Source organism: Rhineura floridana, chromosome 6 (genome assembly GCF_030035675.1).
Source record: "Rhineura floridana isolate rRhiFlo1 chromosome 6, rRhiFlo1.hap2, whole genome shotgun sequence".
NCBI classification, from domain to species: Eukaryota; Metazoa; Chordata; class Lepidosauria; order Squamata; family Rhineuridae; genus Rhineura; species Rhineura floridana.
In genome coordinates, this window is record NC_084485.1 from 83,250,518 (window position 1) to 83,264,476 (window position 13,959).

General features: G+C 40.0%; 1 protein-coding gene across 5 annotated transcripts in view; it reads right to left on the minus strand.

Moving 5' to 3' along the window:
- TESK2 (testis associated actin remodelling kinase 2) overlaps positions 1 to 13,959 on the minus strand; it is a 106,560-nt gene that overhangs the window by 36,983 nt on the left and 55,618 nt on the right. For all 5 annotated transcript variants that reach the window (XM_061632765.1, XM_061632766.1, XM_061632763.1 and 2 more), the window contains one exon: positions 8,942 to 8,990. In XM_061632765.1, the coding sequence (XP_061488749.1) occupies positions 8,942 to 8,990 (49 nt within the window). The remainder of the gene's footprint in view (positions 1 to 8,941; positions 8,991 to 13,959) is intronic.

Consider the following 13,959-nt stretch of genomic DNA (forward strand, 5'->3'; position numbering starts at 1 on the left):
CTTTAGTAGCTGCTTTTAATGTCTCTCTAAAGATAATTGGTTGGGGTTTTTTTATGTTTCCCAGAACGCATGCTGAGGCTTGTCCCGGGGTGCGAAAGGCACACCAATCTCACGCAGGGACAGCCTAACAGCCATGCGTGGGAGCGATTCCCTTTCTTTCAAGCGCCAATTCCTTCGTTTAGGGAAACACCGCCCCTTCCCCGCCTCCACATTTAAATACTAATGTGCGGTTGCGGCAACAAGGAAACGCTGATAGCAGTAAACGCACACGTGTGTGAATGCTACAAAGAAAAACAGCCAATTTATTCATAGCGAGGGCGGATGTGAACTGTCAAAATCAATCACGATGGAAAAAGCAGCGTTTTTAATGTGGATCTGGGGTCCCACGTAAACAGGCCATAGTCTCATACTACTCAATTCTTACTGAGATTATTTTGAATTGATATATTGGAGAGATAATATGAAGAAAATGCCCAGCTAGTCAGCATATATAAAGCAGCCCTGGGTGAAATACAGAAGCAATCCATGAGCCAACAATGGTAGACAGAATTATGGGTTCACATTATTTTAAACCTTATTTTATGTAGTTACAACAATATGAGATCATTTTATCATGTGTCAATCTCTCACACAACAGCTGCCCAATGCATGCTGGAAAAAAGGACAGATCAGTATCAAGACTAGATGTAAATGGTTATATAATATTTATCTTTATTAGCACGTGTTCTTGAGAAGAACCTAGATAAGGGAGATTGGCATATCGCAGCGTACATACTGGCACTTTTAAGGATGTGACAAATCATCCTATCTTACCTACACTGCAATTGTCAAGGCATGTAAGCTTTCAAAACAGCAATAATCCCAAAATGCTATGCTGGGATTCACAAAGGGTCACTATTTTATTTATTTATTTATTTATTTACATTTTTAGACCACCCTATAGCAATAAGCTCCCAGGGCGGTGTACAGCACTAAAGCTTTATGGTTGATCTGCTCACAAAACCTTTGAGGTATAGTGATTTTTAGGGACTCAATCAAATCCACAAAAGAAAACTTCCTCGAATGGTTCCCCTTAATAAGAAATACTAGAAGTGTAGTGTAGTAGCACCCAGTTTTTATAGGCTCAGTAGTGACAATTGGACCAGTGACCTGGGGTGCAAACTGGTAACCAATGACCACAAACTAAAAATTTTTGGGAAAGAAGCTAAAGACAAATGCCACAGCGTGGGACAGAAGTCACCCAACTGTTTGTAAACTTAAGAAAGTTAGATTGCTTTTGAAACTACCTGCACGAGGATGCTGACGTGGAAAAAAACCATGTACTACTCTGTTAACAGGCAGATTAAAAATTAAATTATTAATAGAAAATAAAGTTGCCCAATTACACTGCAAGCAGATAAAGATAAATCCACGTTATGTGTTTTGATCAAGACATAGACTGAAGACTTGCTAGTTCAATTCAGGTAGAATGCCATGCATAGTTTGGCACCTGGGAGTTCCTCTATGGGCTTGCATGCTTCCTCATCACATACAGTTTCCCTCCTCCACTTCCTTCCTGCTAGCCAAAACCAGGTTTTCAAGTTGTGTCTGGGAGGCAAAGTGCTAACCATAAGTTATCAGTTCAGCTATCATAGCAAACTATGGTTAACGATAACTAGGAATTGAGGAAAAGGGGAAGCTTGCTGGGTACTCCCAGTCACTTGACCTCAGTTGGGCATTATGTGTGAATTGAACCACCAATGGAAGTGAAACCCTTGAGTTTTGGTTCCCCTACAAATTCTTATTACAGGCTTAAAGCAGACTCTTGTGCTGAAGCGCCGTCACCCATGCTTTTAAAAAGGAGGATGGGAAGAACAATAGCACGACTATTTCTCACTACAACAAAGCCACCTCCACCCTTCATTAAGCATGGGCCAAATAGTGTACAAGTGCCTTTGAACTGCCGGTTTGGTTCACAATTGCTGGTTTGGTTCACAAAGCTAAAATATATCCAGGACACACTTTGAAGCAACTGCCTAAATATGAAATCAAGTCAAAAGTTTAGACCTGGTGTCCCCAGTGCAGTGCCTGTGGGCACAATGGCACCCATGAAGGCATTCCCCGGCACTTGTGAAATCTCTGCAGTCTCCCCCTCTTTCTGCTCTTTTTGCCAGGAATTACCGTTTCCCCCACTTAGAAGCAAGAAGGCTTTTTGAAGCTGGAGGGATGTTTCAAAATCATTTTATGATATAGCATAGGATCCATTTCAACATATGCTTAAAAAATCCCATATGTCTTAAGAGTTCCAGACCTGACCTTTATCGCAACAGACACAGAGCCAAACAGTGAGTATCAACTAATACAAAATTCAGTTTTAGGTATAACAATCCATTTTCCCTCTTAAACATGTAAACACAAACTGGAAAGTCGTTATGCAGGTGGTCCATGATTGGAAGAAAGTGATTAATATCTTCTTGCTACACAACTTAAAACTATTCCAGGCGCAAACCTTAGCTTGGTCTTGTACTTTGCTGCCTCCTCTCTCCATGAATGATCAAATTTCCTTTCTTGGTTTAGCAGCAAACCATATTTTTGTCAGGTTCAACTAAAAGAGCAGCTTTAATTTGCACAAACCATAGTTTCCCAGATCACAAACTACAGTTTGCCAGATTTGCATGATCAGCAAATTGCTGCATGTTACTAAGCCAGGAATGGAAGTATTCAATTGCCATCCATTGAGGAAAAACGGAAGGAAGAAACACATAAGCTTAAGGCTTGTAGGTCAAAACATTTTACTAGTTTGTTCTTGGCTTACTACTCATTGTTTGTATGGGGTAAACAAACCATGAGCCCAGGTTCTGAGTTATGACAAGGTAGACTGGCTTGTTTCCTGGTAGTACAACAGACACAGGGAGATGCTCAGCCAGAACATTTGAACAGCATGCACTAGCATGCTGCACATTCACATTAACCATAGCTTCTTTTATTGGCATATGGCAACATCTGAACCAGGCCATTTTAGTCTATTGTTATGATCTGTCTTCAAGCAGAGGCTGGACAGCTATCTGCGGGAGATGCTCTAGCTGTGGATTTCCTGCTGTGAGCAGGGGGTTGGACTCGATAGCCTACAAGGCCCCTTCCAACTCTATGATTCTATGATTCTATCCCTGTCAAAATGCTGATGAAGGAGATGGCCTAAATTTTTAGACTTTCCTGCAAAATTTCAAGGAAACATTTTTATGGTTGTTGCATCAGATTAGGAACATAGGAAGCTGCCTTATACTGAGCCAGACCATTGGTCCATCTAGCTCAGTATTATATACACTGACGGGCAGCAGTTCTCCAGGATTCAGGCAGGTACTCACCTAGCCCTACTTGGAGATGCCAGGGATTGAACCTGGGACCTTCTGCATGCAAGGCAGACGCTTTACCACTGAGCTATGGCCCTTCAATTAGTCATGAGAAACTGATAAACATTTTAGCAATTTTAAAAAAATTAAAACAACTCCAATTTAAACTTTGTTTAAAAAAATCTTAAAACATTCGCACATACAAATTGGTGCACATAGTATAAAATGTCACAACAAATTTTTACATACAATCAAAAAAATATTTACTTATAAAGTAATGAAATATATTTTATTTGTGCAGACCAAGTGCCAAACTCAGTTCAAGTTTCTCAAAGGCCTTGGCAGTTACTAAAAATAACTGCATGAAATATGCATTAAGATCTCAAGAGACTTCATAATTGAATTCTTGAATCACTGAAGAACAGCTTCCAAACCAAAAAGTCATTTCATGCCAAAGTATGCAATACAGCAACATGGCTTACTACAATATGGGCTTTTTGTATCAGAAAGTGCTTCCACAAAATATTTTATTTACTTTTGCCAATACTATACAAGCCTGATTCAATACCATTGAAACAATATGTAGCCTTTTAACAATGGACCACCTTATTCAGAAGGGATAACTATGCTCAAGATAAATTTCATCCACACCTTTATAAAAAGAAGAGCCTGCTGGATCAGGCAAATGACGCATCTAGGCTAGCATCCTGTTCTCACAGTGGCCAACCAGTTGCCCATGGGAAGCCTGCAAGCAGGACCTGAGTGCAAAGAGCACTCTCCCTTCCTGTGGTTTCCAGCAACTGATATTCAGAAGTGCCTTTACTGCAATTGCTTGTGAAACTTTGAGAAGCCAACCTTTTCCCTGTAAAGACCACTCCAGGCTGACAACAAGAGGAAGAGTCACCCCTCAACCAAAACTTCTGCCCCTTAATATAGGGGTAGGGAACCTCTGGCCCAGGGCCAAATTTGGCCCAGTACAGGTCTCAATTTGACCTGTGAGGCTGTTTTCCTCCAAACCATGGCCACCTGCATCACACTTAATGTCATATATGACATCATGTATGGGGCCAGTTGAGACATGGCTGGATCAGCTGCACAGCAGAATTCCCCTAGGAAACCTGATTGTGCAGCCAATCATTGCAGGAAAAAGGCATGAAGTCACCACCCACCAGCAGATAGATGCTGACTTCAAACCTGCTAATCAGCTTCAAAGCACCACACAGGGCTCTTTGTAAGCCCTGTGTAGTGCTTTGAAATCCCAACAATCATCAGCTGATGTCATTGTGACATCAGGTGATTGACAAGTGGGCAACCCCACACCTGTCAAATTTGGCCTACAAAGGATAAAAGGGATAAGGATGCCAGCCAGATCAGATTCCCCACCCCTGCCCTATCACTACAAGAACTTTGTCAGCTCACCCCTTTCTTTACAAGAGCTCCTGAGCCATTGCTGCAATGCTGCAAGGTGAAAAAGCAAAAAAATGAGGAGAGTTGACAAGAATAATCAATCTCACTTTTTTTTCTTTTTTGGCACTGAAACTATAGCAAGAGAACCTCTGGGTGAAAAGAAAACAGCCTCCTCAATTTCACCATTCCCCACACCCAACAAAAACAACCTAGAATCCAAAGACTAACTACATACAACAGATTTTTCAAGTATGTGAAATTGACAGGTTTTCTTCCCTACACCATCTGTATCCTCTGAAGATGAAATGAAACCAGCATCTACTTTCATCATGAAATTGTACTGGACTTCCTACCGTTGCAACATTAGGAATTCCATAGTAGAGGGCCTCGCGATGGAGGATAATAGTGGAGGGGTGGCCAGAGAACTGAGGCAGAATTAGCAACCATAGTAAACCACACATCCAGATCAGGTGAGACAGCAGCATTGCATTACTTCACACACCTATAAGAATTGTACTATTATTGTGATAGAAGCTTCAAAAATCACTACATCAGACTTCAAAAACTGGGATGGCACCTCAGATTTGGAGAAGTGGAAGAGAAAAAGAATGCAGCAACTTGGGAAATGTTTATAGATTCCCTGGAATGAATAATTGAATGAAAAGCCAATACTAGAGAAAAAGGCTAATGTGGTAGGAGGCAAAGTTAAAGAACGAACAATACTGGAAATAGTCTATTTTAAAGTGTACTAAAAAATACAAAAATGCAACTTTAGAGAACTCTCTCACTCCACGCTTACTCTATAACCTAAGTCTCAAAGTTGAATGTAGGCATGTAGGAGGTTCTCCACTCACTCCTTGCTGGACAAACACACCCTAATTGATGTTCCCTACAGAACAGATGAAGATGCATGTCATTTTTTTTAAAAAAAACTTATACCCTGCCTCGTTTTCCAAATAAACTCAAGACTGCTAATGAGGAAGGTCCACTTTGGCAAAACATTGGGAGTCAATGTTGAAATTGACAAATAGGTAGCACTTGACCCCAGTACAGCTTCACTATATAAATGGGGGCATGTTGTTCTTATGCTGGAGGGAGGTGAGGTATGGGGCTCACTAATACACCATTCGCAGGAATGCCTGAAAATGAAGGTGTTTTGCCAAATCATCTCAGCGACAGTAGTGAAGATTAATAGGTGCATCAACTGGATATGAAGTTGGTCCTACTTTCCATATTTTGGAGCCAAAGCAAATCTCTTCTATGCAAGGACCAAATATTTTACATTCTAATTGTTGCTTGATGAACATCGCTCTCTATTGGAAAAGTGAGGACAACTCTGTGAGGAGACAGCTGCATTTACATGCAACACTAAGTCAAAGTATAGATTAGTGCAAACATGCTGGTTCCTGAGGAGCTTGCATCTGCTTTGCTCCTCCCCGGCAACTAAGCCAAAGTGCAGCTTAGCATGTCACATGAACCTTGGATAATGGTTAATGTATCTTATTCTTAATCACAGTACATGGACAAGGTTTGTCCTATGATTACAGCTTGTGGTTAAGGAGGAGAGAACTTAACCATAATTCTGGGTTCAAGTGACATGGTAAACCAACTGAGCTAAAAAGCCAGAGGAGGAGCAAAGCAGGTGCAAGCTCCATTCCAGAAGTCAGCATGTTTATGCAGTCCCTGTAAGTTATACCTTGGCTTACTGTGACATGTCTGGCAGCTAGCACTTGCTGAAAAGCTCACACAGCAGTGTAAGTTAGCCAGGGGTGAAATGGACAAGACACCTTTCTGGAAGACCGGTTCCCTTTTCTTTCTATGAATTCCCATCTTAGGGAGCCACAGTCTCCAATTTCTCAGAGATCATTTCAGAGAAATTTCCTTGTTTACGACGTGCCCCAGTGGGTTTTAGAGAAGTTTCAACCACATTTATAAAGCTTCATATTGAAGAACTAATACAAATAATTTGTGAACACTAACTTTGGTTATATTTTATTATGTTATATTGTATAATTCTGAATAAAAGTTTACTTAAAAAAAGACTACCAAAGCAAAAATCACACAATATTTAGAGCAAATGCCAGTCCCCATTCCTAGCCACTATTATAAATCAAAATATTAACATAATAAATCAACTACAATAATACTTTCTAAAATAGACACGAACACTAACATCAGAAATGAACCAGGAAAGTATTCTGCCAAATGCCTTTTAAGTATAAGCTTAATTTAGGTAGTTCATAGTCTTCTATAAACTATATCGTCTATGAAATACATGTCTGGAAATTAGTAGAACACAACTTCCACAAGCACAAATGAACTCCCCCTTCCTCTCCTTCTCCTGCACACACCCCATATCTGCTCTGGGGTGTGTGTCCCAACTCTCCAGTGCAGATTTGGAAGGGATATGAGGGGGAGTGTCAAGGAGATGGAAGGGAAATTCTGTTGCATGGACAGAACAACTTCCATAAGCACTATTATTTAGTTGGATACAAACTGCCATCTTTAATCTGCCTTGAATCCAAGATGTTACTTAACTAGCAACATAAACACAACCAGTGCTACTGTAGCATTAGAATTTAGACATGCTTATGAATAAAGTTCCTGCTCTGAACTATTGAAGGAAAGCAGCTGAACGAATGACTTTTGCCTTCACGCACAGGCAGAGTTTGGAAGTAATTCGCTACAAGTAACGAATTACTTGTAATTCATTACTTTTTTGAGGAACGAGTGGGTAATTCCTTTACATTTTGATTGTAATAGAACTAGGAGTAATTTTACTACTTTTGTGGAGTAATTGTAACATTTCCAGAATTACTTTTGGGCATTACTTTGGGGGGGGAGCAGGGAAAGTCTTCTGCTCCGATTTGTGGATGAAAATCATGTGTCTCAAACTGGGCTTCTGTGCAGCATCACTCTTCCCTCATGCTCTGTGGGTGGGTAGGAGGCGATGAGGGAGGTGGAGAGCGAGATGGGGTGGAGTGGAGAAAACAATGGATGTTGGTAGAGAAGAATGGAGTGGAGGGAGAAAGGAGCCACCCTCTCTGGCTACTGTGCTGCATTTGCAGTATTTTAACTTTTTTGCATCTGAGGGGAAAATGTTTGCTTGGGTGAGTGTCCCTTTGTTGGTGGCAAGGCAGGGTCTGGGAGGTGGTTAAGTGACAGAGAGATTATGCTTGCTGGCTGAAGGGTGGGATTGCACTTGGTTTGACATGCAAAGATCTGAGTAGTGGCCTCTGCCTCCCTCCCCGCCTCCCTCCCCACCTCCCTTACCAGCAGAGAGACCACCATTGCTATCTTATGGATAAAAAGAATTATTCTACTACCTCTGTATGTGTGTGTTTATTTTTAATGTTGTTTTAGGCTACTTTGATGTGTACAGCAGCCAAGGCCAGCACCTTGTAGGTATTTTTTAAAAAAGTAACTGAAATGTAATTGTAGTGATTACTTTTCAGAAAAAGTAAAGTAATCGGTTACTTTCAGAGCAATTGCAATCGTTGCGGTAATTACTACTTTTGGGGGCCATGTAATTGTAACTGTAATTTATTACTTTTTAAAAGTAATATTCCAAGCTCTGCACACAGGGAGACTAAATTACAGTAGGTGTGGCACAAGCCAAGCAAACTACAAGCGTGTTGTGACTTGACTTTCTCCTGAAATGTTTTAGCTTAAAAGCCATATAAAATGGCCATGCAAAAATGCAGTTTGGAACCAAGCCTGGCCTTTTGAACCCAAAATGTTGTTTTCCATCTCTCTATTAATTCCCCTGTGCCCAGGAATGACCCCTGCTCCATTTTATAAAGCAGCATAGGAATTAAATTAAATTTCACGGTGCTAAATTACTCAAACACTGATGCTCTTATCATATCCTTCCTTATAGTCTAGTGAGGCAAAGAAGGGTTGTGAAACTAAAATATAAACTACAATAATATTAAAATACTAAACAGCATACACCACAAGTTTTATAAGAGTGGTAGTAGCATATTACGTACCAAGTAATGACTTGGTCTCTTATTTGATTCCAATTACAAATGCATAGGAGAAAAAAAGAGAGGACTGATGATGGAATCCTTACAATTAATACCTGCATGAGAACTGCATCAGAATGTCTGGGTAAGCAATGTGTCTTGGAACAAATACAGGGAACCCAACTAGCTCAAAGGAAATTCTTATCATAAATAGCTTGGTACTTTATACAGTCATACCTCAGTAAGTGCATGCAGTTGTCCTTGATGTACACAGACGCCCATAAACCTACAAAACAGGAGTAAACAACTTCTTATAATGAGAAACAGACAGTGTATTTTGTCAACTTTAAAACAAGTTATCAGCACATTTGAATCATAGTATAGCTGCTGCTTTAACCAAACCACTAAGTATATGAGTTTATCTCTAGCTCTATTATACTGAACCAATGTAGTTGAAGATGGAGCATAGATTCCAAATTCTTCCTATTCCTAAAAATCTGTGAGATTTGGGGTGGGGGTGGGGACACAAACAAATGCAATCTTTCACATTCATACATACAGAAAAATTATAGTGTGGAGTAGAGAAATCAATACTGTGCCTTCATGTTGCAATGGACATCTTAGCTAAGGGTGTGTTTGGTGTGGCTTTGACAATTATCCAGCTATGTTTTGTTTATGTTTGCCACCCTGGTTTCCTTCTGGAAGAAAGATGGGATATAAATTAATAACAACAACAATGGCCATGACTATTATAGCTAGAGGTTTTATGTCTAACAAGACTACCCAGACATCAGTGTTGGTACATAAAATCTTGTTTTTAGCATAGCAGTGAACAAATCACCACCACCGAAGCTTAAGTCTTGAATTAAAACTTCAACAGTTTGCAACCAAAAGTACATATTTTAATTAAGCATGTGTAATTTCAATTGCCACATAAATGTGACTTTAGCACCAAGGAAGAACCACCAATTCACTGCAGGGTTTCTATTAAATGAAGATTATAGGTTCTATATACTATAAAGGCTTACGAATCCAATTGTTTACATCTCACAATTGCAAAAATGTTATTAGCATTAAATATGATTTAGGAAAGTACCCTTGAGCTATGCCATGTAGTTTGATCACTAAGAATGGAAATGAAAAATGGAAATGGACTGTCTTCAAGTCAATCCCGATTTATGGTGACCCTATGAATACGTTTTTCATGGTAAGCAGTATTCAGAGGGGGTTTACCACTGCCTCTCTCTGAGCATGAGAGGTAGTGACTGGCCCAAGGTCACCCAGTGAGCTTCATGGCTATGTGGGGATTCGAACCCTGATCTCCCAGATCATAGTCCACCACCTTAACCACTACACCACACTGGCTCTCGCTAAGAATGGAACACAAGTTTAATTTTTAGTATGGGGCAACTCGGGGACTTTATTTAGTGTAAGCAGAAATGAAAATGAACCGTTTCAAAAGCCAACACCATGAGACACATGGTAAAAGGAATACCATAAAATCTTTATTGGCAGTAGTCCTTTAAAAAAAGGGTTTGAAACTATGAAGTCCTGTATGATGCAAGAAACAAGTACAGTACGGCCCCGCTTCCCGGCACTTCGCTTCTGCTAATATGGCGGCTTTCATTCCCCATTTTAAAGCTGATTTTGCCGCCTTTGTGGCATTTTCGCGCAATGCGCCCCATTATACTCAATGGGGTTCCGCTTTACAGCGATTTCCGCTTTACGGCAGGGGTCCGGAACGGAACCTGCCATATAAGCGGGGCCCGCCTGTAGTAAAACAATAAGCTGCTTTTGAGCATAATCCCAGTACTCTCTTACCTAACAACTGGGGGTGAGGGAGAGATAATGGCAACAGGAGTCTAAGGAAAACAAGGAAATGAGCTGCCTTCACCAAGAAAATCTGTTTGTTTTATTAGACAAATTAAACAGAACCTTTTCTATCCCACTTAATATACAACATTCTACCTTAAAACGGAACAAAGTGCAGAGGATGAAGCTACTTGGGTCATTGTAGCACATGGATTCATACATGCATACTGTAACCAAACTGACTGTAGAACAACTATATAGCGACCTGAAGGCAATTTCAAAGGAAACGATGTTAAACTATAGAATACAAATCTCAGAAAAATTAACTGAAAAATGAAAAACAAGCCTACAACACATTTTTGACCTTCACAACTTCTCCTTCATGCCCAGTAACTTTTCTAAAAATAGTATTCTGACTGTGCAAAGTTATGAAATCTTGTACTTTCCTGCATCAGCATTCCGGAAGTAGATATCCAAGAAGCAATAAAACCCACTTTATTATATGTACAGGAACAGAAACAAATCCAGCTCCTGTTTTATTCAAAGTGTTGGCACCAGCAATCCTTGATGCATTTCACTATTGTTGTCCCACTCATTTTTGTGCATTTCCTATGTATACACACTTCTTGGAAAAATATCTTGGGTGTCTCCCCCCCCCAAAAAAAATACACCATCCCAATTGAACAGAGTTACACCCATTCATTTTTATTTATTTTTTTACATTTATACCTCACCTTTCTTCCATTTAAGAACTCAAGGGAGCATGCATATAGTCACCCACGTGAGCATGAGTGTGCACCCTCCCACACTGATGCAACATGCTAAGTGGGGATGGGAAAAATCTATAGGCAGGAAGACTATGTAAATATATTTATGCAAGATGGGAACTCTTATTTACCCTTTCTTTGTAAATGCTTCCCTGCCCATAAGCATTAACAGGCAAATATGGGACTGGAAACCCCGTTGTCTTCAGTTCCAACCCAACTTCATAATTTTGGGTAGTATCTGGTTTTCATATAGATGGCCCTAGCATATCCAGGGAGGGCTGGGAGAGGTCCCAGTCTGAAACCCTGAAGAATCACTGTGAGGAAGTGTAGACAATACGGAACTAGATAGACAAATGGTCTGACTCAATATAAGGCAGTTTCCCATGTTCCTAATTCCCAAAAGTGCAATGCTAAGCACCTGAGTAACAGATTGCACAAAGTAAGCCAGTGCAGATGTTGAAATTAAACAAGCTACATTTTGTTCATATGAACAGTTTTAGGTAACAGAAGTCACAAAGCTCAAAGTAAACAGACGCAATGTTGTAGTCCCAGTTTATAAACCCATTTGTATGAACACATTTTCTGTCTTCTCAGTTTGTTACCTACCCCCATTGCATTGCCGTCCTGAGCTCCTACTGGGAGGGAGGGATATAAATCAAATAAATAAATAAAACACATTTCCAATGAAAGTACATACTACAAATAAGATACATGATTACTGCAGCACCATTCACCATCAAACCAGCTCCTTAATCGTGCTAGAATAAGGAGCCTGATTTAAAAGATGAAAGTGGAATCCTAATATTTTGCACTAGCATTTCTGCTCAAAATGCGAGCCATCACTGCAGTACATGGAGTAATGTCATGTTTTGCAATGCTCTAGTTCTGCAACATGCCATCCAAAATACTTGCACTGTACTGCAACAACTATTCCACAAGGTCTACCTCAAAGATTATTTCAGAGGTGCTCATAAAAAAACCAGAGACTGCTTAAATATGCAGAATAAAATGTCGTCAAGTTTAGTGCTAAACATAGTTGGAGAAAGTTATATAGAAAGTAATGAGGACATCTGCTATATTAGCACATGGCACTATACAGTCTTACAAATTGTGACCTGCGAGCTAAAGATTTTATGAAGACCATCATTCGATGTGATGCAAGAGATCCATGAACAGGATCTTTCAGTCTAAATCAGGTGAAGCCAGCATAGGATGCTCCAGTTGATGAACTACAACTCCCATCATTCCTGAACTTTGGTCACACTGGCTGGAGCTAAAGAGAATTGTAAACCAACATCTGCAGAGCATCATGTTTGATCTAATTAAGATCAAAGCAGCCACAGGACAGCCCCTCCCTTGATTTGGACCAGAATCATAGTACTGGTGGAGGCAGATTTTAACCTTTCTCCACAGTGTTTTGTCAGTTTGTTGCCCACCTCCTCCAATTTGCCATGTCAGGATGTGTGTAGAATGCAATTACTCAAAAGTCCGTTAGTTTCTCATATCCTTGGCAGTCATCCCTTGTGTAGTGAGTGTATGTAGGCTGTAGTACTGTTGAGTGTGAGTGGTCTGAAATGAGTGACTGACTTGTAGACATACAGTATGAGTTGGTGAGTGGGTATAATGATTGCGTGAATGGACTGCGAGAGTGATGTGTTGTGAGTGATTGCATAAATAGTGTGCTTCATGTTGGTTGGGAGTTTGTATCATGCTGTCTAGTAATGTTTTCCAGTCTTAGTTATACAGATATTGCTACGACAGATATGAATATTGTGTATGTAAGCATTTGGATTTTTCTTAATGGAAATCTGATATTGTGCTTATTGTTTATCTATGTGTTTTCATTTTCCTTACTGTAAACCACAGTGAGATGTGTGGCTAGTAAAGCAGTCTATAAATGGACTACCTATATTTCTGCACCACCACCCTGCCACCATGCAAGAGAAATAGTAACTGTCTCATTTGTGTACACAGAACACATTCTTCACAGATATAGCATTCAGTTTGCCCACAGACCAACAAAGATGATCAAATACTGAAATGGGCATCAGTATTTGAGCCAACATTTACTAAAGCTTGGTGAAGATGCAATGCTGCCCAACCGCCAATCCACAGCTTGGCAAATAGGATTGTCCTGCAGACTACTGTGCTCCTCCCCACCAACCTACTTCTCTCTTGTTCAGAGCATTCTCTCCTCCCTTATCTTTTCAGTTTTGGAAATAACTATAATTTTAACGGGATATGTTTGCTAGCCATAATAAAGCCAAACCACAGTTTGTAAACTGACCATGTTTCGAAATGACATTTGAACATTCTGTATATCATTGTTAATGTTCGTGGACACTGATCATTTGCACCAGAGCTGTCAATACTTTTTAGTACAAAATAAAAAATAGCCATGTTGGATCAATGCAGTGTGTTATACATGGTTATATTTTAAGAATGTTTGGAAAATTCAGCAGTTCACAATTGAGCAGCCCAGCTGTTAACTGCAATCTGCAAGGTGGAATATCTCAGCATTGTTAAAAAGACTGACTTCCACTTTGTTTCCAAGCACAATTCAAAGAGCTGATTTTGACTCAAAGTTCTAAACAGTCCAGGATAAAGCTAACCAAAAGAGAAAGAGATAGATGGGGAAAGGGAAAAAGGAATAAAGAAAGTACAGGATGACTAACT